The 25,465-nt window shown below is 40.8% G+C and overlaps 2 protein-coding genes across 2 annotated transcripts; both read left to right on the forward strand.

Annotated features, from left to right (window-relative positions):
- The first annotated feature begins 6,976 nt into the window (after positions 1–6,976).
- LOC109204975 (extracellular calcium-sensing receptor-like) lies at positions 6,977–12,416 on the forward strand. The gene is made up of 9 exons (XM_019367241.1): positions 6,977–7,212; positions 7,514–7,808; positions 7,950–8,036; positions 8,241–8,510; positions 8,727–8,933; positions 9,010–9,285; positions 10,984–11,211; positions 11,295–11,418; positions 11,506–12,416. The coding sequence occupies exons 1-9, from the start codon at positions 6,977–6,979 to the stop codon at positions 12,414–12,416; spliced, it is 2,634 nt and encodes an 877-aa protein (XP_019222786.1).
- A 5,975-nt stretch (positions 12,417–18,391) lies between these two features.
- On the forward strand, positions 18,392–22,393 carry LOC100705093 (extracellular calcium-sensing receptor). Its single transcript, XM_019367240.1, has 9 exons — positions 18,392–18,704; positions 18,982–19,276; positions 19,438–19,524; positions 19,811–20,080; positions 20,297–20,503; positions 20,589–20,864; positions 20,966–21,193; positions 21,273–21,396; positions 21,483–22,393. The coding sequence occupies exons 1-9, from the start codon at positions 18,457–18,459 to the stop codon at positions 22,391–22,393; spliced, it is 2,646 nt and encodes an 881-aa protein (XP_019222785.1). The 5' UTR covers positions 18,392–18,456.
- Positions 22,394–25,465: the final 3,072 nt, after the last annotated feature.

Genomic DNA, 25,465 nt, shown 5'->3' on the forward strand with positions numbered 1-25,465 from the left:
TAAGCACACAACCCTGTGGCGTACCTGTGTTTAGGATGAGTGTTGAGGAGGTGTGCTTACCAACTCTCACCACCTGGGGCCTGTTTGTGAGGAAGTTTAGAATCTATCTGCAGATTGGTGTTCCCAGCCAAGGTCGACGAGCTTCGTGGCAAGTTTTGAGGGGATGATGGTGTTAAATGCTGAGCTGTAGTCGATGAAGAGCATCCTTGCATATGTATTCCCTTTTTCCAGGTGAGTGAGGGTGGTGTGCGTTGCCAGGGCGATGGTATCCTCTGTGGCTCTGTTTGTCCGATAGGCGAACTGAAGAGGGTCCAGTGTGTCAGGGAGGGAGGAGCAGATGTGACTTTTGACCAGCCGCTCCAGGCACTTCATGATGACGGATGTCAGTGCAACAGGACGGTAGTCATTCAGACAGGAGACCACTGATTTTTTGGGAACGGGAATGATGGTGGATGTTTTGAGGGATGTGGGGACCACTGACTGCCTCAGGGAGAGGTTGAAGATGTTGGTGAACACCTCTGCCAGCTCGTCTGCACACACTCTGAGTAGCCGGCCTGGGATGCCGTCCGGTCCTGGAGCTTTGTGAGGATTGACCGTTTTAAAGGTCCATCTCACAGCTTCTGTTTTCAGACTTAAAGTTGCAGCCTCACTGTCCTCCTGAGGGTAGAGGATCTGCTCTCTGTTGTCTGCGTCAAAACGAGCATAGAAATTGTTAAGCTCGTCTGCCAGAGATGCAGTGGGCTGAACACTGACTGTGTTGACCTTCTTGTAGTCAGTGATGCAGCGCAGTCCATTCCACAGTTGCCTGGTGTCAAAGCTGTGGTAGCTGGACTCCATTTTGTCCCTGTAGTCCTTTCTGGCCTTTTTTTATGGACTTTCAGAGGTCATACCTGGCTGCTTTATATGTACAAATGTACAAAAATGTACATTAAATGTACAAATATCATGATTCATTCATGAGTCAGTAATATGTAATTACTGACTCTGTGATGCTTACTGGCGAAATTTAACCCCGATTTAAACATACAGATTGTTGATTTTGATTGATATTTAAATCAATTTAATATTCCTTTTAAATCTTGGCGCTAGTGTCACGTGATTGCAAATGTACAAATACTGTGATCCATTCTACTTTCATTTATTTTTTAAGATGCAGTACACACTAATCATACTCTTAATATGTAATTACCTACTCGTTGATGCTTACTCGTGAAATTTAACCCCAATTTAAACATACAGATTGTTGATTTTTTTTGTTTATTTAATTTAAAAAAATATTGTTCCTTTAAATGCATACTGATTAGTGTTCAATTACATCATCCAACAAATTTCTGCATCCTCATGAACTTTGAATTAATGCATTAAAAATACATAGGAGGTGGATCTTCCCCCTTCACCAGCTTGAATAAAGTGGATATCGTTTTTCATCTAATTGCATTTTATGTAAATTGCTCAAGAGTGGGCACACACATAAACACAAAAAAATTAAGTAGAAGAAAATTTTTGACACATTTGAACAGATATTTTTTGATAAAGTGGAAAGGTATGCGATTAGAGAGGTGGCACTGGACTGGGTAAAGAGTTATTTAATAAACAAGTGACAACTTATGAATCAAACCAATGCTCAATCATCAAAATTTTTGAGCAATGGTTGTCCCACAGAGTCCCATCTGCGTGAATATTGGGCCCAAAACTCATGATCTTGTGTAAATGTGATGATAAATAATGTTAAAATGGAGACTATACCAGATTACATTTTTCATTATTGTGTAGACCACAAAATCAACTGTGCAATCAAATGTATCTAGAAGTGTTTGTTAAATCATTTAAATCATAGATCACTTCATATACTGCATGACACAGGAGCCAAGGGGACACAAGAGAGCACACATGAAAGCATAACACAACAACAACGTGACACAGAAGACATGACACTCAGGGGAAATGGCATGACACATAGGGAGAGAAACATGGGAACAGAAGAGGGAAACAAGACACAAGGACTGACACAAACGCACAGAAACACAGACACACAGTGAGGGACACACGACAAAGACACAAGGAGAGTCTAAATGTACGAGAAAAGAAAATAGAATAAACTACTAAATGAATCTTAAATGATAAACCATAATACAAAATGACAACAAAACATCAGAAACTCAAAAAGCTGGGTTACAATGTCCCAGAACCATGACAACCTTGCAATATAAAATGCCTTGAGGTGACTGTTTTTGTGATGTGGAGCTGTATAAATAAAACTGATTTTAATTGAGTTGAACAGAATTGAATTGAAAATAGAATTAAAAATCAACTGTGAATAAACATTTGCATCATTTAACTTGTAACGCTGTGTGTGCTGGGTCATTTGTCAAAGGCGGTGGAAATTAGGTAAGGCTGCAGTTTTTGCAGCAATCTCGTATAGAAAACTATTCTGTGCATGCATAAAACAGGTCCGCGGCTCCGAACCGTAGTAAAGGGACCTCTGGCTAATACGTGGGATTCCATGTTGGGCTCGTAGCCAAAACTAGTTTTACTTTGTTGTCTGGGTCAACTTTGCTAGCGAGAGACAGAGAGAGGTGTTGAAAGGCTGCTACAACAGAACCTATTGTTTTGGAGGAAAACACTAACACAGTGTGCAGTTGAGTCTTAATAGCTTTCTTACCACTGGGCTTGTCAGGCACTCTTTTTGGCTGCAGTGGTTGTTATTATATATACATGTTTCCATCTCCCGTTTCTGGTTGGTGACAACTCGTACTTTTCGACTCTCTTTTTCTTCCTCCCTCCCTCGTGCTCACAGACACATAATGGGTATGGCAGTCCATTCTTTCTGCAGCATGGAATATACTACGCATGAGGCTACATTCTTTAGGGCGATGTCTGTAACACTCTGTCTATTGCAGGGGTCAGCAACAGGCGGCTCCGGAGCTGCATGCAGCTCTTTAGTCCTTATACTGCAGCTCCACGTGCTTTGAAAAAAAAAATTTATAAGTATTTAACTGAAGTGTATTTTATTTGTGTTAGTTCTTTTTTAACTTGTAGTTCTAAATTGGAAGATTATTGTGATCTTGAAATATAAATATAAAATTATATGTTATTATTTTTCATCGCTCAAAATAAGCGTCACATTCGCATAAACCATACCCGCAGAAATGCCGTACACTTATCGAGATTTTCAACCCTAGGCAGGCCAAGTATGGAGTTTAAAATGCGTTCATTACATAAATAAAATTTAGATTTCTCTGTAGCACTTCATGGATTTCATAAGCAACACACTTTAGTTGTTTATATAAAAGGTAAAAAAAACAATAACAGTGTTATTTTCATTTTAGATGTCAATAAGTATTTGCGGCTCCCAGTGTTTTCTTTTCCGTGGAAACTGGGTCCAAATGGCTCTTTGGGTGTTAAAGGTTGCTGACCCCTGGCCTATTGCCTTCATATTAAATAATTTTTTTAATAATATTCTTTAAAAATATTTCTTCAAGTCATTATTCGGGCTGCTAGTAGAGGTGACATGGGCCGCGAGATTGAGACCCAGGCATTAGAGCCTCTTAATGCATGTTTTGTTTGGGGTTCCACCGGTGTGGAATTGCCAAAAATAGACAGGGCATAGCCTAACATATGAAACAGGAAAAGAACGCTGTGTAATCCATTTATTTCAACAAAGTAACTTTATTCTGAATATCACCTTTTTAAACAGTAACTGTAACGAAATAAGGTTACTCATATTTTGTATTTTAAATACGTAACACTGGTACATGTATTCCGTTACTCCCCAACACTGGTCAAAGAGAGTATTATGAAAAAGTAAAAGCCAAGTTTGTACACTTCCAATTCCCTTCTGTGTCCAGTCTTGTCTCTGTATTTTGTCCCAAGCCTGTCTCTGTGATGGACAAGCTTGGGATGCCCAAGCATATAGTTAGGGTCTGCTGGGAGCATCTGGCAGTAACGGCACTTTACAAGATCTTTAATCCCTACCTCCAGCAAAATTTCAACAATCTTGAGAGGGAGGCTCAGGAAAGTAAGTCCAACTAGACCACCTTCCATACCTCCATTGTTGAAGTTGCTTCACTAAGCTCTAGCTCCAAGTTAGTTGGTACCTGTCCACTATCCATCAATAGTGGAGAGTGGACAACAAAGGTGAAGGGCTTTGAGAGCTTGTTTGATATTGTCAGCAAGTCAGACTCATTCTTAATAGGATTTGGACTTTGCCAGGGACACAGATTTGTATGGACAAGTGGAAGAAGGTTCTTGCTTTGGTCATTTCAGGCTTTTGTTTCTATTTTCTGCAAAAGATGTGGTTCTGTTGGCCTCATTGGGTTGTGGTCTCAGCTCATACTGGGGTGGTTGTCAGCATTGCAGCAACATTTGAAGTGGAAGGAATGAGAATCAACTTCTCCAAGTTAGAGGCAATGGTTTTCAGCGGGCAAACCCTGAAGTGCCCATCTAAGTAAGGGACGAGTTGCTGCCAAAAGTGGAGGAGTTTAATATCTTGGGGTCTTGTTCAAGAGTGTGGACTCACCCTGTCTATTAACTGATAGACAGATTGGGGTCATGTCTGCAGCTATGGTGACACTCCATTGGTGATGAAGAGAGTGAAGAAAGACAGCAAACCTGTTGATTTTGCAAGTCAATCTATGCTGTGACCCTTACCTATGTTCACGAAGATCTGGGTATTGACCAAAAGAATGAGACTGCAGATACAAATGGTGAAAATAAGTCTCCTCCAAAGGTGGGCTGTGCTGTCCTTGAGAGATTGGGTGAGGATTCTAGTCATTCAAGAGGGACTCAGCCTATATATCACTACTGAATTTGTAAATTTGCTTTCTTCCAAAGAAGCGAGCAAACTTACAATCCAGAAAACACATTACTTAAAAGTCATAAATTGATTTGCATGTCAGAGAGTGAAAAAAGTATTTGATCCCCATGGCTTAGGTCTTGGTGGAAAAACCCTTGTTGGCAATCACAATAGTACAATTTAGTAAGTCACTAGGTTTGCACACATGTCATGAGGGATTTTGCCTCACTCATCTTTACAGGAATTCTCTAAATGCTTTAGGTTCAGAGGTTTCAGCTTTCTCCACATTTTCTCTAGAACTTATTCTGGATAGTGGCTAAGACACTTCATTACCTTAACCCTTTAGAGTCAACCAATGCGTCTACACACCATATCCTCTTAGCTGAAAAACACCCCCAAATTATGTTTCCACAGCTATGGTTGAATGTGGGGGGTGGTAGAATTTCATGGTAGCATTTGGTGGAAGCATCGCTGTCCTTTTTTGACACATTGCTGAGCTGCTCCATGTTTTCTCAGCGGCAGGTACCCAAAACTGAGAATGTACGTTTAATATACGTTTAAGCTAGCTAGCCCTGAGATTGTGTATCCTGAGTTTTTTTCTGGTGCACGAGCTACCCTCTCCTATGACTGGGTGTCCTGATCCTGTGCTGGCTACTCCAGGAACTGTTTCAGAGTTTCATGTTTCATAAGTCAAATGTATTTCTATTGCACTTTTAACTCATAATAGAAATACGCTTTAAAACGATGGGAGTTCCCAGTCTTCCACAGACAACTGTTTTACTGTGTGATGATTAGCTTACTCCTGTGCGAATCCCCCCTTTTTGCTGTCTTCCCCGTAGCAGTTTCCCTGCTGCCAACTCAGTGAAACTGTTTCTTGTGTCTTTTGTGTACTGGCTAAATTTGGGCTTTCTTTGTTTGAGGTTGTCCTTATAGCCTTATAGCTAAAGTTTTTATGTCTGAGCTGGCCCCAAGATAATCTCGAATAATACCACAGTATTTCAGGCTCAGGTTGTGTTCCTGCAGTCTTACATCCCCACATCCTTTCCAACATTAGAACCTGAGCTGCCTGGAAAAATCTTTGTACTTTGTATTTGACCTCAGCGGTCTGGCCACTTTTCAGCCTTGTTTACTCTTCCAGGTTTAAAGCTGGGCTACAGAACTATTGGGTTCACTTTCCATCCTTGCCACTAGAGTGATTCCCATTTACTGTTGGTCACCAGGTCGATCTCACTGGGTTTACCCCCATGAGAACATATGCCTTCTCTGCTAGCCACAAGTTTAACCACATGAATGGACCCGTCCATCACCTATATGTAACTCTGCCTTCACATCAGGCCACTTACCTACTCTGTTTTGCTGTGAGCCTTTCTACTACTTCACCACTCAAAACACTGCCCTCTCCACTGGCCACAAGTGTTGCCTCCAGAGCTTAAAAATCAGCCACCAGAAGGGTTCATCCTCATTGCTAGACCACTTTATCTGTAGCCATTGACGGTCTCTGACACCTTGGCTTCCTGAGTGCATCTGGTTTAGATTCAAATGACTTTTCATCATTACTACTGAACATCTGCTCAACTTTCAGAGAGATTCCTCTCCCCTGTTCTACCTACAGGTTGTCCTTCTGAAATGAACCATCCCTTTGACATCCATCAGCATAGTCTTCCCCCTAACTTTTCCAGTCTTGTCTTCCCTTTACAGTCAGCTTCTTACAAAGCAACTAAATTTTTTTGACACTCTAAATGGTTTTATTTTCCGTTTCAAATGCGATTTGGACTTGAAGTTTTTAATATGGAGTTTTTGAGCATGAACCTTGCTATGCATGAAATATGACTGTATACGTTTTGGTCTTCATTCTTGCTTTATATCACTTGATAAATGTAATAATGAATAAAAATAAGTAAATAATAAAACACAAATAAAAATTTTATGATGTCAATCAAGTGTGTGTGTGGTGGTGGTGGTGGGGGGGGGGGTCATACCTAATTGACTCACAGTAGTACTTAACTGCATATGGATACAAAACTACAAAAATAATTTCGTCTTTTAGGCCCCGCCCACTCTTATCCTTCTTCCTTAATGGTTGGTGTGCAAGAACAAAACAACACAAAAAGTCAATAAAAGACAAAGGAAAGGCATTGAAATAAAACCTAATGACTGGGATCAGTGATTCAGAAAGCTGTCATGTGCTCAGCTTTGAGAACCAATTTGCTCTTGCTTGTTTTGCTGTCTTGCTACTTTTCCTCGGTCATATCCTCTTCACAGTTTTCTCTCTCATGTCAGTTACAGGGACAGTTTGATCTAAATGGGATGTACAAGGCTGGTGATGTGGTTCTAGGGGGACTGTTTCAAATCCACTTCTTTTCAAGTGTTGCTATTCAGTCTTTTACTTCAAAACCACAACAGCCTACTTGTAATGGGTAAGTATGGCTGGGGAAAAAAAGGGAAATGGAAATCAGTGCAAAGGAAATATGAGATTGTAATTTATAGTAACTTTACTTTCTGATTTGTTATTATTCAAGATAAATACATGTATCTTGTATGGTGCATCTATATTATTTGTCATGAAAATATCTTGTTAATTGTTGTTATTCAGTTTCCTTAATTGTTTATAATGTTTTTTAATGATAACTAATTTTGCCACATGTTGCAGTAAAGTATCTTATCTGAAAATCTATCTTGATGAAAATGTATTTTTCAGTTAAATTTTTCTTTTCTTAGTGTTTATGCCCTAGGATTTAAGCTCGCACAAACCATGGCCTTTGCTATTGATGAGATCAACAGAAACTCAAACCTGCTACCTAATGTGACTCTGGGATATACTCTGTATGATAACTGCCTTGAACTTGGAATTGGATTTCGTGCAGCACTGTCATTGGCCAGTGGTCAAGAAAAGAAAATTATATTAAAGAGTACATGTGTTGGAAATCCTCCTGTCATAGGGATTGTGGGTGATTCATCTTCTACAAATTCTATTGCCATCTCCAACGTCTTAGGTTTGTACAGAGTACCTATGGTAAGTTTTCTGTTTGACCATGTAACAGTTTTCTTGGATTATTTTAATTTAATTGCAAATTTAAAGACACTTGAAGTAACATGACAAAGTTAAGACATCTGTACATCAATATCGGTACAATCTGTAGTCTGTATCTTTCAGGTGAGTTATTTTTCCACATGTTCCTGCCTGAGTAACCATCAAAAATACCCATCATTCTTTAGGACAATCCCAAGTGATGCTTTCCAGGTGAAAATCTGTCAACAATTGTTTTTGTTGTCAACAAAGACGTTTTGGTTAAAGAAATTGCCTACTTTGCAACAATATGCATACAATGATACTAAAATGCTTTTTCAGTTCCAGTTTTACTTTGTTATGAACAAAGCTAATTTGCTACCATAAAGGTGTAATAATCATGTGGAAAATTGTTCTTGTCTCTGCACTTACACTTAGGTACGTGCTATGATTAAGATTTTGAAGCATTTCAGTTGGACTTGGGTAGGTCTGCTTGTCAGTGACGATGATTATGGACTTCACGCAGCAAGATCCTTTCAATCTGAGCTGAGTCTTTTAAGTGAAAGTTGCCTGGCCTACACTGAGGTTTTGCCCTGGGACAAAGACACAGAAGAACTCAGGAGGATTGTTGATGTGATGAAAAAATCCACAGCTCGAGTTGTCATTGTCTTTGAACATTACAGTCGCATGATAAACCTTATGGAAGAGGTTTGGCTTTAAAACAATCCAGTTATTATTAATTACAAAGGTCTGAATCATGGTATTGTGTAAAATATTTATTAGATCATTATTTGAATGATTACAGAAAACTTCATGCAGAATTTATTTAAAAGATGAATTATAGCTTAAATAGCATGATAATGTCACTAAACAAGTTGTAGTTACAATATCTTTTCATAGAATATGGTGTAATCTATTTCACAGGTAGTGAGGCAAAATCTAACTGGCCTACAATGGATGGCCAGTGAAGCCTGGACAGCAGCTGCTGTGCTCCAAACACCTCAGCTTATGCCATACCTGCGTGGTACACTGGGTATTGCTATTCGTCGAGGCGAGATACCAGGACTCAGGGAATTCTTGTTACAAATACGTCCTGACTTACATCACAATAACAGCTATGGAAATAGTATGGTGAGAGTTAAAGTTTATAATGTAGTAGTTGGAACAATTTCCATCATTTGTAAAAAACAATAAAAAATTATTTCAGGTGAACCAGTTTTGGGAATTCGCATTTCAGTGTAGATTTGCACCAGCTCCAGCAGGCTGGCTGGAAGGTGGAGGTGCACTATGCACTGGACAGGAAGATCTAGAAAATGTGGACAATGAATTCTTGGATGTTTCTAATCTGCGGCCTGAGTATAATGTGTACAAAGCTGTTTATGCACTGGCATATTCCCTTGATGACATACTGGGGTGCAAACCAGGAGGAGGGCCTTTCAGTGGGAACAGCTGTGCAACTTTGCGGTCACTGGAGCCATGGCAGGTCTGATATAATTTTACATTCTGTTTATAAATTCTTTGCTTTACAATTACTTTCAGGATAGAGTTTACCATGTAAAACTAAATACAATGTCATAATATTAACTATTAAAAAGCTGGTGTGAGCTAAATGGATTTTCCATACTCCCAGTTTCGGAGTTGTGGAGTGTGGAGTGACACTTAATCCAGTGACACTGGAAAGGTGCATGGTGTGTGTGATTAAGACGCTCTGTATGGACCTTTTCCCCCTCCTATCCATGGATCCCTGGATATCCCAACCCCCACAGTTTGGATATATTTTACCTGGTGATTGTAAATACATTTTTGACTTTTCATTTGAAGAACTTCGGGTCTGAGTCAATTGAGTTAGTTTGGTATGCTGACACCCATAAAAAATGAGCAGTTAATATATTTAGATCAGAAGCTTGTATGTATAAAGCATTACTGCCGATTTAATATAGACTTCTTTATTTAATGACGGGTGGGGGTGGGGGCGGGGCATGGTATGTGGCGCCGCTGCCGGGAGGCTGACATACCGGAGCTGCATCAGCTCATCACGCCTCCTCTGCATTAAGTCTGTACAGGGTCCTGACTGAAGTTATTGTCGTTGTGGCAGCTGGCAGCTGGAAAAGCTGCAGCTGAGTATTGTAAAAACAGCAACTGGAAATAAAAGTGTGACAATGTGGTCGGGTCAACCATGCATCGTTTACAGTGGTATCAAAACCCAGTATTGGGGCATGGTGGAACCGCGACCAGGCCAGCCAGGTTGTGGTGGCCAAGCTCCCGGCTACGCCGAGGGAGCAGGTAGCGGTGTTTCACCGGCAGTTGAAACAGCTGCAGGACAGATCCCACTGCCGTATGCAGTTGATAGATAGTCTGGCAGCTCAGATCGGGTCTTGGCCACTACCACCGCTGCCCTTACTGACGTCCCTCGACTGCATGTGAGTGGCTGCTGTCCGATCTGTTCTGGCACCATGCTGGTCCCCAGGGTGAGACCCGGCAAGACACAGCCTACCTCTGCACCTGTACCCACTGCTTTGGTGTGAGCGGCTAGTGCCCGGCAGATGTCTTTACTCATTCCTGTTCCCCGGAGGAGGGCAGCTGAGCAACCTCCAATTTTACCGCCTGCTCACTTACCTGCTCAACCTGACCCGGTGGACAGCGCTGGGGAGGACCTGCTCTGCTGGAGCTGTAGGTCGCCATGCCATCCGGTCCAGCGGTGTCCGCGTCCTCTTCGCTGGAGGTCAGGGCACATGCTGGTCCTGCCTCGTCTGGTCCTGTGCGCTGGCCACCTGTCAAGCCACCTGTGAGCCGCCAGTCTGGTCCACGCCCCACAGTGAGCCCACGGATTCAAACATCCATGTCGCTGGGGTGGGGGCTGGGGATTCCACCGGTTGTGGTTGATTTTCTCACCTACTCATGCAAAATTGTGTGTGGGAGGAGGAGTCAGCTGGATGGCTCCCCAGCCTCAGTCAGGCCATAGGGGTATGTGGTGGGGCATGATTTGTGGTGCCACTTTAGGGAGGCTGACACACCAGAGCTGCAGCAGCTCATCACACCTCTATTGCATTTAAGTCTGTACTGGGTTCTGACTGAAGTTGTTGTCATTGTTGTGTATGTGAGGCTGGCAGCTGGAAAGCTACAGCTGAGTATTGTAAAAACAGCAAAAGTAATTTACTTGTTATGCATCCCTTTTTAACAGCTGGTTTATTACTTAAGAAGGGTGAACTTCACCACTCCGTTTGGCGATCAAGTGTCATTTGATGAGAATGGTGATGCATTGCCAATTTATGATGTGATGAACTGGTTGTGGCTCCCTGATGGAAGCACCAAAGTTCAGAATGTGGGTGAGGTTAAAAGGTCAACTTTCAAAGGTGAAGAACTCATACTTGATGAAGACAAAATCTTCTGGAACTTTGAATCCAAGAAGGTTAGATATGTTTTTTTAGATTTAACTTTTGCCACATCTAGTATATATCGGTGTAAAGGCTAATATTTAATTTCATCCTACAGCCACCTCGATCAGTATGCAGTGAGAGCTGTCCTCCTGGTACCCACATGGTGAGAGAGAAGGGGAAACCCCAATGCTGTTTTGACTGCATCCCTTGTTCTGAAGGGAAAATTACTAATAAGAGCAGTATGTATTTTTCTTTTTGCATGACATATTCAATTTAATTTTTATGAAAAATAATATGCATTTCACCAATGTTCCCTTTTGTATCAGACTCCTTGGAGTGCAGCAGTTGTCCAGAGGATTTTTGGTCAAACCCCCAGCGTGACCACTGTGTTCCTAAGAAGACAGAGTTCCTCTCCTATCTTGACCCTCTGGGTATTTGTTTGACAACAACTTCCTTACTGGGAACATTTATATGTGCTGTTGTTCTGGGGATCTTTATCTACCATCGCACAACACCCATAGTGCGTGCCAACAATTCAGAACTTAGTTTCCAGCTATTACTGTCACTTAAGTTGTGTTTCCTTTGTTCATTGCTGTTTATTGGACGACCCAGGCTGTGGACATGCCAACTCAGGCATGCAGCATTTGGGATCAGCTTCGTGCTGTGTGTCTCATGCATCCTGGTAAAAACCATGGTTGTTCTGGCTGTGTTCAAAGCCTCCAAGCCAGGAGGGGCAGCCAGTCTGAAGTGGTTTGGTGCTATGCAGCAGAGAGGAACAGTTCTAGTTCTTACATCTATTCAGGCAGCCATCTGCACTGCCTGGCTTGTCTCTTCCTCTCCAACTCCACATAAAAACACCCAATACCACAATGACAAGATAGTGTATGAGTGTGCCGTTGGGTCCACTGTTGGTTTTGCAGTGTTATTGGGTTATATTGGCATGCTGGCTTTCCTCAGTTGTCTAATTGCATTCCTGGTGAGGAATCTCCCTGATAGTTTTAATGAGGCCAAGCTCATCACATTCAGCATGCTGATCTTCTGTGCTGTGTGGGTGGCCTTTGTTCCTGCTTATATCAGCTCACCAGGAAATCTTGCAGATGCAGTAGAGGTATTTGCTATCCTGGCCTCAAGTTTTGGACTTTTGATCACACTGTTTGGACCCAAATGTTACATAATCCTGTTGAGACCGGAGATGAACACAAAGAAAGCTGTTATGGGCCGTGGCATTGGGTCATAAAATGTCAGCTAATAAAAGAAAGATCAGCACATCTTCTCTTTGTAGTATAGACAGAAAAAAATAATAAAAATCCTATATTTAAATGAATTTAATATTCCTTTTAAATCTCTGTGCTGGTGTTAAATGACTGCAAATGTGCTAATATTTTGATTTATTCTACTGTAATTGTTTTTCTTGATACAGTTGAAAAATAGAACAAAATGAAATTAAATATTGTTCCTATAAACATATACTGATTAGTGTTTATTGCATCTTCTAACAAATTTCTATATTCTCATAAACCTTGACTTAATATATTAAAAATACATCAGAGGGGGATGTTCCGCCTTCACCATCCTGCATACAGTGGACATCGTCGTTCACATAATAGAGACTGGCTACACACATAAACACAAAACATTGTATTGATCAAAGAAAGTACACAGCCAGAGCTTTTATCAACTTCAATTCAATTCAATTTAATTCAATTCAATTTCATTTACATAGCGCCAAATCACAAAAAAGTTGCCTCAAGGCCTTTATATTGTAAGGTAGACCCTACAATAATACATTGAATCTTAAAACTTGAAAAAAGCTTTTGATGCAATTGACCAGATATTATTTAATAAATTGGAAATGCCATTAGATAGGTGAATAGTTATTTAAACAACAAGCAACAAATTGTGAAGATGGGTAAACATTCATCAAAATGTTTGAGCATTGGTTGTGAAGGCCCACATTGGTAAAAATTGGGCCCAAAATTCACGATCTTGTATAAAATGATGTGGAGCATTAGATATATTACAGTTCAATTTATTTTTGGGTGACACATTTTATGTCATGTGAGTATTTCTTTGTGCCCCCCTTTCCCTGTTAATGCCCTACCTGGCCCCCTGGCAAAACTTTGCTAGATCCGCCCCTGCTCAGTTACCGGCTGTCAGCTACTTAGAAAAGGATCCTGGTGTTATTTTTCTCTCAGAAACAGTTCATAACTTCCCTTCAACTTATTCATGTCACCTAAAAGGTAAACCGGTTTCTCCATCACCTGTTCAGCTCTGATGATTCAGTAAGGACATCTCCTAGTTTCATCTTCATGTTTCCCTCTCACCAGATATACAAACCATCATGACCAGCAGCTTTTACAGCTGTGGCTCCAGCAAACATCAGCTGATACTAGAAAGTAATATTAAATAAATTCTAACAACAGCTGATCAAGCTTAAACGTGCTGCTGTTGTTTAGCGCGACATCCGCTGGTTTCTTCTTTCTGGCGCAAATAAACAAACACGAGAGAAAAGCCGATCAGCTGATCATTGATCATTTCATGATTGAAGTAGCAACAGGAGAGGGAGGAGGTGGGGGGAGAATGAGAGGAGAAGAGGCAGCTGTGCAGCGTAACGACAGAATAAATCCAGCTTTGTGTCTTTTTTTCATTCTAGCTAAAGTACGAGACAAACTGTGTTCCTTTTCACCTTAATACGAAATGCGTAATATTTCCTCTGAATGAGGGATGATTCCGTCTTTTTACAGGCAACTCTACCAACTAACCTTATGAATAAAATACAGTTCACTATGGTATCACCAACATCAAAGCACCTACCCACCTATATAGAAACGCCGTCATGCTAGCTAGCACGCAGTACGAGTTATTGTAACTGACTGTAAAAAGTCAGCACAACAAAAATAAACTCCACCTAAACTTGGTTTATATCTGATCGAGATAGACTGCAGGTCATAACTTCTTACCTGAAGTTCAGTTCACCTGATACTCGGACCGGCGGCTGCCTCGGCTCTCTCCTCCTCCTGCCTCCCTTTCTCTTATCCACCTGCTGGTCTCCACCACTTGCTAATTTTACTGAATCTGAGGAAGCGCCGCGATAGCCACCACCAAACAACTGAGTTATTTTTACACACGACCAGCATCTGGCCAAACCACCACAAGCGGGTCAAGTTGATACCAAAGAGCTCAATTTGGGTTTCATATTAAGACAACTCTTTTTCCCAAGCCTTTTCTGAATAATTTAGGTCTTCATTGGCAAACTCACCAGTGTTTGCCAGTGAAGGGTTCAGAGTCCCCATGGATGAACTTAAGCAAGTGGCTGGGGAGAGAAAGGTCTCATTTTCTATGCTGACTGTTGCGCACCATGCTGGCTTCTGACAAACATTGGATGGTTGGTTGGATGGTGCTCTATGCAAAGGGGCAACTACATACCTTCAGTTTGATTATCTCCCCTTACCTGAGATCAAATCTTCTACCTCATACCCACAGAATGACTCCCTTTTCTTCTGTTCCTCTTGTGCTGGGTGGCTTGTGGCTTAAAGTTGAAGATCTAGTTTCACCTGACCCTCCAGCTTCTTAATCAGGTGCCACTCAGGCCATGGTCAACCTTTCTGCTTCAAAATTGCATCATCTCTCCTGCCTCCCCACTACATTTGGGAAAATCACTGTCCTTTTTTTACAGACATATTGCTGAGTTGCTCCAGTCTTTCTCTGCTGCTGCTGCCCTAAAACTGAGAATGTGCTTTTATTGCCTGAGCTAGCTAGCAGCAAGACTGTGTATCCTGAGTCTGTTTCTGGTACATGAGCTAGCCTCCCCTGTGACTGGGCGTAGCAGTTTCCCTGCTGCCAAATCATCAAAACCGTTTGTTATGTACTGGCTGCTGCTGAATTTGGGCTTTCTTTGTCTGAGCTAATCCTCATAGCTTCAGTTTCTGTGCTTGAGCTAGCCCCAAGATAATCTAGAACAGCGGTGCCCAACCCCCAGGCCACGGATTGGTACCGGTCCGTGAGTTGTTTGGTACCAGGCCGCGAGAGCTGAGGCTTGGGTGTGAAATTTATTTTTATTTTTTATTTATAGTTAACAAGTTAACAATAGTTTTTTATTGTTAACTCAGTTTCCCTGGGTCTTTTCCTGTGTTGTGATTGCGTGTCTTAATTTTAAAGAAATATTGACCATAGTGACCAGAGAGCATTAAGGGGCAGAGAGGAAGATGTCACTCTCAGTGTTGTTGCTGCATTTCGCTGCTAATAAAGTTACACAATTACACAGTGTATTTGGGTTTATTATTATATTTACAACATACCACAGTTTTTGCCTTTTCATTTTATTTTGTTGTATTCATCCGCGACACCTTAAAGGCCGGTCCGTGAAAATATTGTCTGACATTAAACTGGTCCATGGTGGAAAAAAGGTGGTGACCGCTGATCTAGAATACAGCAGCCCACAATATTTCAGGTTTAGGATGTGGTGTTGCTGTCTTACATCCACACTTCCTTTACAACATTAGAACCTGAGCTGGCTGACATCATCTTTATAGCTTGTATTAGTCAGCGGTCTGGGCACTTTTCAGCCTAATTTACTCATCCTGTCATTTTGGCTTTATGGCAGGCAGGATGTAGGACCCAAATGCAGGGCAGGACTTACGACACGGAGGGATGAACTAAAGGAGGCAGCTTTTATTGGCCTATAAAAAACAACGGAAACAAGAGCTCGGAGGAAACACACAGCACAGAAAGGGTAATAACGCGACAACGGACAGTGGAAAACACAGGGCTTAAATACACCAGGGAGTGACGAGGGAATGGGAAACAGGAAGGAAACAGGAGGGAAACACAGTTGGGACTAATCTGACATAACAAGACAGGGAGGAAGCAAAACTGAAAACACTGAACACAGTGCATGAGACCATCAAAGTAAAACAGGAAATACAAGAAAGGCATGGAGATGTAGACTTGACAAGGAGACATGGCTGACACGGAAGACAGAGCGAACATGGAACATGAAACGTGGAACACAGGGAAAGCGAGGTAACAGAAACCTAAGGACTAGAAACTAAGAATATAACATAAGCAGAAAACAATAATGAGAATCAAAACCATGAAAACCAACAAATCCAAATATATAACTAATCAAAACACACTGGGTCAGACTGATTCCCATTCACCAGGACACCAGGTCTTCCTCACTGGGGTCACCCCACTAAAAAGATCTGCCTTCTCCTCTGGCCACAAGTTTAACCCCGTGAATGGACCCATCCATCACTTACGTGTAACTTACGTGTGCCTTCACATCAGGCCACTTACCTACTCTAGTTGGCTGTGAGCCTTTCTACTACTTGCCCACTCGAGAAACACTGCTCTCTCCACTGGCCACAAGTGTTGCCTCCAGAGCTTAAAAATCAGCCACCAGAAGGGTTCGCCCTCATTGCTAGTCATCTGCTAGACCACTTTATCTGTAGCCATGTGCCCTGCCTTGCTGTTGACGGTTGCTGCAGCACTCAACACCTTGGCTACCTGAGTACATCTGGTTTGGCCCTGACGAGTAGAAAACACCGTTTAACACCCTGCTAGGGTACTTCGAATATCTGTTTATGGACTTTGGCCTTACCAATGCCTCCACTGATATCCAGGCTCTAGTAAATGATGCTTTAAGAGACTTTCTCAACCTTTCTTTTTCTTTTTTGTCTATCTTGACGAGTCTGCATTTGGGTCAGTTTATGACAGAGGATCGCGACAACACAAAAGACCCAGCAGTTCACAATCCCTCCGCTGAGCTCCAGGTGGACCTTATTTACATGGTGGAGTTTCTGTGTCAGGAGTAGTTAGCAATCCCTATTGAGGAATACCAGTAGGAGATAGCTCTTCGTTTACAGAGGATGATTTCAGGACTTCCGTGGTTAGATTCAGTTCGTTACATCCTCTTATTCAGGACTTCCTCATCACTACCATGCACATTCACCCAGAGCAGCAGCCGCAGCACGGCGTGCCAGAGGATTTTCAGCCTGGCCCACCGGAGGATTCGGGGCACAGCCCTCTGGAGGATTTGTGGCCCAAATCGCCTCCTCCCTCTTCCTGGAGGAAGTGGCGTTCATGCCACCATCATGCTGAGAAAACCCCGTTGGTGAGTGAAAGTGACTGTTTTTCTCATGCTCAGCCTGAGCATTTTGATTTTGGACCAACCGCTGCTAAGCTAACAGGGTCAGAGACTCATTTTTTTGTTGCTGTGCCACTCGACCCCGTGCTCCTAGTTGTTCGTAGTTCAGAGACTGCTAACCATGATGCTCCTCCTAATGACTGTTTTGTGTTTCCACCTGTTCTGTCGACTGAAGTCTCTGGTGTTGCTCATTCGATCTTTCAATAGACTAATGTTAAGGTCAGTGGGGAGACAGCCTCAACTTCTAAGTTTCTCCCTAAATTTCCCCCAGTGAGATCTGATCTGTTTTCAAATTGTTGTTCATTTAATTTTTTGAGTAGTGTAATACTCTGTTCCTTGACACATTAGCAGCATCAAATAAAAAGCATCAGGTACTATGTCGTCACCATTGATGAGTGTAACCCATGTGAAATACAAGGCTACAAACCCCTTTTCGTCATTTAAAGCTATTGCTTTAATTTGTTTTATTCATTTAAGAGAGCTACAGCAAAGTCCAAAACAAACTTTTCATTTTTTTTTTTTACATCTAACCCTAACCCCCATAGACCTAAAAATGCAATAAATGTTTTATCTCAATACCAAATAAAGCTAAGGGGGTTTGAGGGAGTGTGCCTGATGGCTGGACCTTAATCAACAGAGACTGGTCAGGTGCAGCTTGAAGAGATAAAAATGGGTCTGCCCTCTTGTGGGCTCGTCTCTTGCAGGAGGCACCCTAGGGAGGAGCTGGACTGTGTCCCCATCTTAGAACTCTACTAGACTTCGGCACTCCCATAAAGAATGACAGTGGATATGGGTTATGATTAAAAGGAACATAAATTTATCTAAACCAAGAGTGGTCCCTTTACCCTCCTTCGCTTTCATATATTTTTGTTGCCCACTCAACTATTGTGTTTTCTGTTTCAATTCAAATATGGATAGAAGTTTTTATTATTGTTGAGACATTAAGCATGAATTCTTGGTATTCTTCTTTTAAGTCCCTTGATTGGTAAGGTTGCTTGAATACATAAGCAATCTCAAATGAAAAGTATGCTCCGCCTTCTTCTCTGATGGGTGGTGTGCAAAACTAAACAACACAGCATGTCAATAAAAGAGAATGGCAAACAATAAAACTTAATGACTGGTGTAAAAAATGCAGAAAGCTGTCATGTGCTCATCTTGGCAAAACAATTTAGTCATGCTTGTTTTACTGTATTCCTGTGTTACTTCTAGTGCATCATCTCTTCAGTTTTCTTTTTCCTGTCAGCTGCAGGGACAGTTTCATCTAAATGAGATGCACAAGGCTGGAGATTTGGTTCTGGGGGGACTGTTTCAAGTCCACTTTACAAGTATCCCTGATCTGTCTTTTACATCACAGCCACAACAGCCTACTTGCCATGGGTAACTATGACAGGGAAAAAAACTACAAAAAAAAAAAAAATAGAAAAAGATAAAGAAAACTATCAAACGTAATTCAAAGAAAATATTTTGTATCTAAAATAACTATACCATTCAGAAAAAAATGCATGTATCTTGAAAAATGCAGCTGTTTTTATTAATGTTAAACAATATATTTAATTGTTATTGTTGAATTGTTTATAATATTAGTAATTTTGCAACATATGTTACATTTTAAAAATCTTGTTGTTTATTCAATAATAACTTTTTCTTATCTTAGTGTGTATGTCCTAGGATTTAAGCTTGCACAGACCATGGCGTTTGCTATTGATGAGATCAACAGAAACTCAAACCTGCTACCAAATGTGACTCTGGGATATACTCTGTATGATAACTGCCTTGAACTTGGAATTGGATTCCGTGGAGCATTGTCATTAGCCAGTGGCCAAGAGGATCAAATTGTAGTAGATGATACATGTGTTGGAAATCCTCCAGTTGTAGGGATTGTGGGTGATTCATCCTCTACAAATTCTATTGCAATCTCCAACGTCTTAGGTTTGTACAGAGTACCTATGGTAAGTTTTCTGCTTGACCATGTGACTGTTTTCATGGATTAGTTTGATATAATTGAAAATGTAAAACCATTTTTTGGAAAAAAAATAATGCAGTCATGATGACAAAGTTACACTATTTCTACGTGGATAGCTCTCGAATATACAGTCTGTATCTTTCACAGGTAAGTTATTTTGCCACATGTTCCTGCCTGAGTGACCGTCAAAAGTATCCATCCTTCTTTAGGACAATCCCAAGTGATGCTTTCCAGGTGAAAATTTGTCACCAAAATAACAATGGAAACACAAAAGTATTTTTGAAGAAGACAATATTTGTGTAAAGAGGGAGAACACTCAAGAATATCAAAATGTTGGAAATGATAATATAATTAGTTTTAACAATTACACTCCATTTCTGTATTATCTCAGAGAAAAAAGCTAAATTGCAGCGATACACGGTTCTGTGAATGCTGATAAACACATAATACACTGAAAAGCTTTTTTTTTTTTTTTTTTTATCTTTTTAATGCCCTTACCCTTTCATCTGTATTCACTTAGGTACGTGCAATGATTCAGATTCTAAAGCACTTCGGCTGGACTTGGGCAGGTCTGATTGTGATTGATGATGATTATGGACTTCATGCAGCCAGATCCTTTCAGTCTGAGCTGAGTGTGTCTGGTGAAGGTTGCCTGGCCTACACTGAGGTTTTACCCTGGGACAAAGACACAGATGAACTCAGGAGGATTGTGAATGTGATGAAAAAATCCACAGCTCGAGTTGTCATTGTCTTTGAAATTCCTAGTCGCATGATAAGCCTATTGGAAGAGGTTTGGCTTTAAAACACTTTAATTATTACTAGTTACAAAAGTCTGAATCACCATATCATGTAAAACACGTATTACAGCATTATTTGAATTGGTACAGAAAACAATTACATAAATTGTATTTACAAAATGAATAGCTGCTTCATTGGCATAATAATGCCACTAAAAAAGTTCTACTTATAGTATCATTTCATAAATTTGGTCTAATTTAATTCACAGGTAGTAAGGCAAAATGTGACCGGCCTACAATGGATAGCCAGTGAAGCCTGGGCAGAATCTGCTGTGCTCCAAACACCTCACTTTATGCCATACCTGGGTGGTACACTGGGTATCACCATTCGTCGAGGAGAAATACCAGGGCTCAGGGAATTCCTGTTACAAATACGTCCTGATCTACATCACAACAGTAGCTATGGAAATAGCTTGGTGAGACTTGAACACTTTTACTGTGGTCGTCACAACAATTATATATTTTCATCACGTGTAGCAAATAATTTTCAATATATTTCAGGTGAATCAGTTTTGGGAATTTACATTTCAGTGCAGATTTGCACCAGCTCCAGCAGGCTGGCTGGAAGGTGGAGGAGCAATATGCACTGGACAGGAAGATCTAGGAAATGCTGACACTGAGTACTTGGACATTTCCAACCTGAGGCCTGAGTATAATGTGTACAAAGCTGTTTATGCTCTTGCACATTCCCTTGATGATATGCTGCAGTGCAAGCCAGGAAGAGGGCCTTTTAGTGCGGACAGCTGTGCCACTTTACAGTCACTGGAGCCATGGCAGGTGTGATATAATTTTACACAACACCTTTGAATAAATCATTTGCTTTATAATTACTTTTGGTGCAAAAAGTAATTTAATTATTCTTTATCCTTTTTAAACAGCTTGTTTATTACATGGAAAGGGTAAACTTCACCACTCCATCTGGGGATCAAGTGTCATTTGATGAGAATGGTGATGTGGTACCAATTTATGATGTTATTAACTGGTTGTGGCTCCCTGATGGAAGCACTAAAGTTCAAAATGTGGGTGAGGTTAAAAGGACAGCTTTCAAAGGTGAAGAACTCATACTTGATGAAGACAAAATCTTCTGGAACTTTGAATCCAAGAAGGTTAGATATGTTTTTATTTGACATTTACAGTATATAGAATTGTAGCAGGCAATAAATATTTATTTTTTATGTTCAATAGCCACCTCGATCAGTATGCAGTGAGGGATGTCCTCCTGGTACCCACATGGTGAGAAGGAAGAGAGAGCCCGAATGCTGTTTTGACTGCATCCCTTGTTCTGAGGGAAAGATCACTAACAAGAGCAGTAGGTCTTTGTCTTTCTGTATGACATAATTGATTTAATTTCTGTGAAATATAGGATGCATTTCACCATCAACCCCTCTTTGTCAGGCTCGTTGGAGTGCACCAGTTGTCCAGAGGATTTTTGGTCAAACCCCCAGCGTGACCACTGTATTCCTAAGAAGACAGAGTTTCTTTCCTATCATGACCCTTTGGGTATTTGTTTGACAACAACCTCCTTACTGGGAACATTTATATGTGCTGTTGTTCTGGGGATCTTTATCTACCATCGCACAACACCTATAGTACGTGCCAACAATTCAGAACTTAGTTTCCAGCTATTGTTGTCACTTAAGTTGTGTTTTCTGTGTTCACTTTTGTTCATTGGACGACCCAGGATGTGGACATGCCAACTCAGGCATGCAGCATTTGGCATCAGCTTTGTGCTGTGTGTCTCATGCATCCTGGTAAAAACCATGGTTGTGCTGGCTGTGTTCAAAGCCTCCAAGCCAGGAGGGGGAGCCAGTCTGAAGTGGTTTGGTGCTACGCAGCAGAGAGGAACAGTTCTGTTTCTTACATCTATTCAGGCAGCCATCTGCACTACCTGGCTTGTCTCTTCCTCTCCAACTCCACATAAAAACACCCAATACCACAATGACAAGATAGTGTATGAGTGTGCAGTTGGGTCCACTGTTGGTTTTGCAGTGTTATTGGGCTATATTGGTGTGCTGGCTTTCCTCAGTTGTCTAATTGCATTCCTGGTGAGGAATCTCCCTGATAGTTTTAATGAGGCCAAGCTCATCACATTCAGCATGCTGATCTTCTGTGCTGTGTGGGTGGCCTTTGTTCCTGCTTATGTCAGTTCACCAGGAAATCTTGCAGATGCAGTGGAGGTATTTGCCATTCTTGCTTCAAGTTTTGGACTCTTGATCACACTGTTTGGACCCAAATGTTACATAATCCTGTTGAGACCAGAGATGAACACAAAGAAAGCTGTTATGGGTCGTGGCATTGTGTCATAAAATTTTCAGTTTATGTCAATATATATATATATATATATATATATATATATATATATATATATATATATATATATATAAATTATATAAAATATATAAATTTTTTTTTAATTTTTTTTTGCACAGTATAGACCAAATGTTAAATAAAGAAATAATTGAAAAATGTTAAATATTGAAGACAGTTATTCAGTCTTTTTTGTTGTTGTTCTCTTACAATGCGGTTTACATACAAAACAACCAGAGTTTTCAAAGATGAGCATTAACTTTGTTACCCTCCACTGTATAATTAACCTATTAATGAAGTTAAATGTACTTGAAATTATTTTAATAAACTAAGCTTTCAACTTGAATTCATTTAGCAGTTCTAATCTATATTCTTGTATATTTGGTCTGTCTTGAACTGATAGTGATCAAAGTCATACTGATCATTTCACGAAAACAACTCAGGCAGGACTCAAATACAGGTCTCAACTTTCAAACTTCAGTGCAGTTTGTTCTCAGTTCAAAATGTGCAACAATCAGAACTTAAGAGTAGTGACAATGCCAGGCTCCCAGACACACAAAACTCTCCAACACTTTCCTAGAGTGTCTTCCCAAACTTAACGTGCTCCTGTGACCAGCCAATTAAGACGAGGCACTAACAAAGTCATCAATGACAGATGAGTGGACATCCAGTGTTATGTAGAAACCAAAATGCAGGAACCTATGAAAAGTCCAGACAACGCACAAAACTCAAAGTACTCAAAGTACACGGAATACACACTCGCACACACGTACACACACACACACACACACACACACACACACACACACACACACACAGAGACAAAGAGATAAGGAGAGAGATGAGGCAGAGAGAGCTAGAATCAACTTCAAGAGGTTTGGTGAAATCGAGTTTCTTTGATTCCATGTGGAGGGGAATGTTCTTTGTGGAAAAACACACCTTTTGACCAGGTTGATAGGCTGGTGCAGGAGTTCGATTATGATCGACTACACATTTATTTTGATCTCTGGTTCTCAGGACTTTAGATTAGGTTGCTTTCCATAGATAGCAACACCTGTGGAAATGATACTGTGCTGAGGGCACCATTAGTTCACCCTCAAGCACAGGGGAAGAAAGTAGGTTGGTAGCCAAAGGATGCCTCAAACAGTGACAGACTCGTGGCTAAGGATGTCATCGTGTTATGGCCATATTCCACCTTATTCCCCTCCAGGTGGATTGTATTCTACAGCCAATGCAGCAGAGTGCGAATTCTAGCTCCTGTTTCATAAGCTGTGTTTCTCTGTGGATGGAAACCAGAGGATAAACTAACCTGAGCTCATGTCCTGAACAGAACTCATTCCATACTGGAGATGTACCTTGAGGGTTGATATCAGACACGATATGAGTGGGAATGCCATGAAGTCAGAAGACATGTTCAAATGAGGAGCTGGGCTGTTTTGATGATGGACGGAAGCTTCAGGAGAGCAACAAAATGGGCTGCTTTGGAAAACCGGTTAATGATGGTAAGTATAACAGTGTTACCTGACGACGTCAGGAGTCCAATGCCAAAGTTTCAGGCTACATGAGACCAAGGTTAGCTTGAAGTGGGAAGAGGCCTCAACAAATGTTCTTGGAGGTGCTGGGAGGTTTATTCTGTGAACAGGCAAGGACATATTCTCAGATTTCTGTCATTAAAGCGGGTCACCACAACAGATTGTGAAGAAAAGATTTGGCATGAAAGACACAAAAATCTTGCTGTAAGTACCCAGTGAATATTTTTCAAGAAGATGCAGAGCACGTAGAGCTGGTTGGGGTGTCCACCACTTGGATCCGGTGTTCTGACAAAACGTCCTACCTATCAAGCTGTCCTACTTGTTGTTACTGCGCATGCGCACAAGTCAAAACGGCCATATTTCCGGTTTAAATAGTACACGCCTATTATTTCATCCTACCCCGATCTTGTGCCGATCTCGTTGCTTTTGTGCCGATCTCGTTGCTTCGAAAAAAGGTTTGTATTAAAAGTTTTACTTCTTTATTACAGATGATAATTGTTTACCTTAAGCTGCTCAATCGAAGTCATATTCCAAGTGTTTATTTGGTGCTTTTAAAATTTATTTTAGTCCTTCTGCAGTTACTGGACACCACTCGCCATTGTTATGTTGGATAAACGCTCCGTTATTATGTCGAAAAAAGTACTTTTGCACCACATACTTGTTAATTGCGTGATAACGTTGTGTAGTCGTTTTATTTACTGTATGGATTCCGAAGCCATGTTGAAATTGTCCGATTTTCTCCTTAGTTATGGAGAACAAATACGAGGAACTGCTCATGTTTCTGTCTGTTGGGTCCTACCCATTTGAATACGATAAGTCCCAGAGGCAAACCCTTAGGAGATACGCCGCAAAATTGCTGAAGGGTCAGTATTGTAATGTAAATAACTAAATGTAATTATTGGTTAAATACATGTTATAATTATTTTACATTTTTTAAATATAGGCGGAGTGCTCTTGTTTGGAAACAGGAGAGTGATAAAAACAAAAGAAGAAGCCATGGGACTATTTCAAGAGTTTCATTCAAGTCCCATCGGTGGACACACTGGTGTACTCAAGACTCGAACTGCAATGTGTTCCAGATTTTACTGGTATGGAATGTCAGTTGACATTGTTAATTGGGTATGTATTTTTAAAGTTGTCATTTATATATAGTATGTTAATAGTGCACCAATAGAATGCATAGTTATCCTGAAGACCCGTACCAGATTGATGTACAGTAATTAACACTGTATCGCCACTTGATCAAGTATTTTTATAGAACATTAGCAATTTTGTTGTTTAATTAATTGCGATTGTTGGATAATATAAAGATCATTCAATATGTTTAAGGTCCTGGCTATTGACCAGTGTCAAAAAATGGGAAAACCATTGGCTGCTGTGCAACCACTGCAGTGTATAAAGGTAAATATCAGTAGCATTTTAGTAGAAAATAGTAATGTTATCATGTACATTATATATTAATGTGATTCTTTTATCACTGACAGGTGTCACATGTTTGGGAGCTAATCGGAATAGATCTAACTGGACCTCTTCCAAAAA

Source organism: Oreochromis niloticus, linkage group LG14, assembly GCF_001858045.2.
Source record: "Oreochromis niloticus isolate F11D_XX linkage group LG14, O_niloticus_UMD_NMBU, whole genome shotgun sequence".
Lineage (NCBI taxonomy): Eukaryota > Metazoa > Chordata > Actinopteri > Cichliformes > Cichlidae > Oreochromis > Oreochromis niloticus.

Excerpts from the sequence above, each read along its gene's own strand:
- LOC109204975 (XM_019367241.1), top strand. The coding sequence starts at position 6,977 with ATGTGCTCAGCTTTGAGAACCAATTTGCTCTTGCTTGTTTTGCTGTCT. Across the intron at positions 9,286-10,983 it reads GGTCACTGGAGCCATGGCAG|CTGGTTTATTACTTAAGAAG; the intron begins GTCTGATATAAT and ends CCTTTTTAACAG. Across the intron at positions 11,212-11,294 it reads GGAACTTTGAATCCAAGAAG|CCACCTCGATCAGTATGCAG; the intron begins GTTAGATATGTT and ends TTCATCCTACAG.
- LOC100705093 (XM_019367240.1), top strand. The coding sequence starts at position 18,457 with ATGCAGAAAGCTGTCATGTGCTCATCTTGGCAAAACAATTTAGTCATG. Across the intron at positions 20,081-20,296 it reads TGATAAGCCTATTGGAAGAG|GTAGTAAGGCAAAATGTGAC; the intron begins GTTTGGCTTTAA and ends TTTAATTCACAG. Across the intron at positions 20,865-20,965 it reads AGTCACTGGAGCCATGGCAG|CTTGTTTATTACATGGAAAG; the intron begins GTGTGATATAAT and ends CTTTTTAAACAG.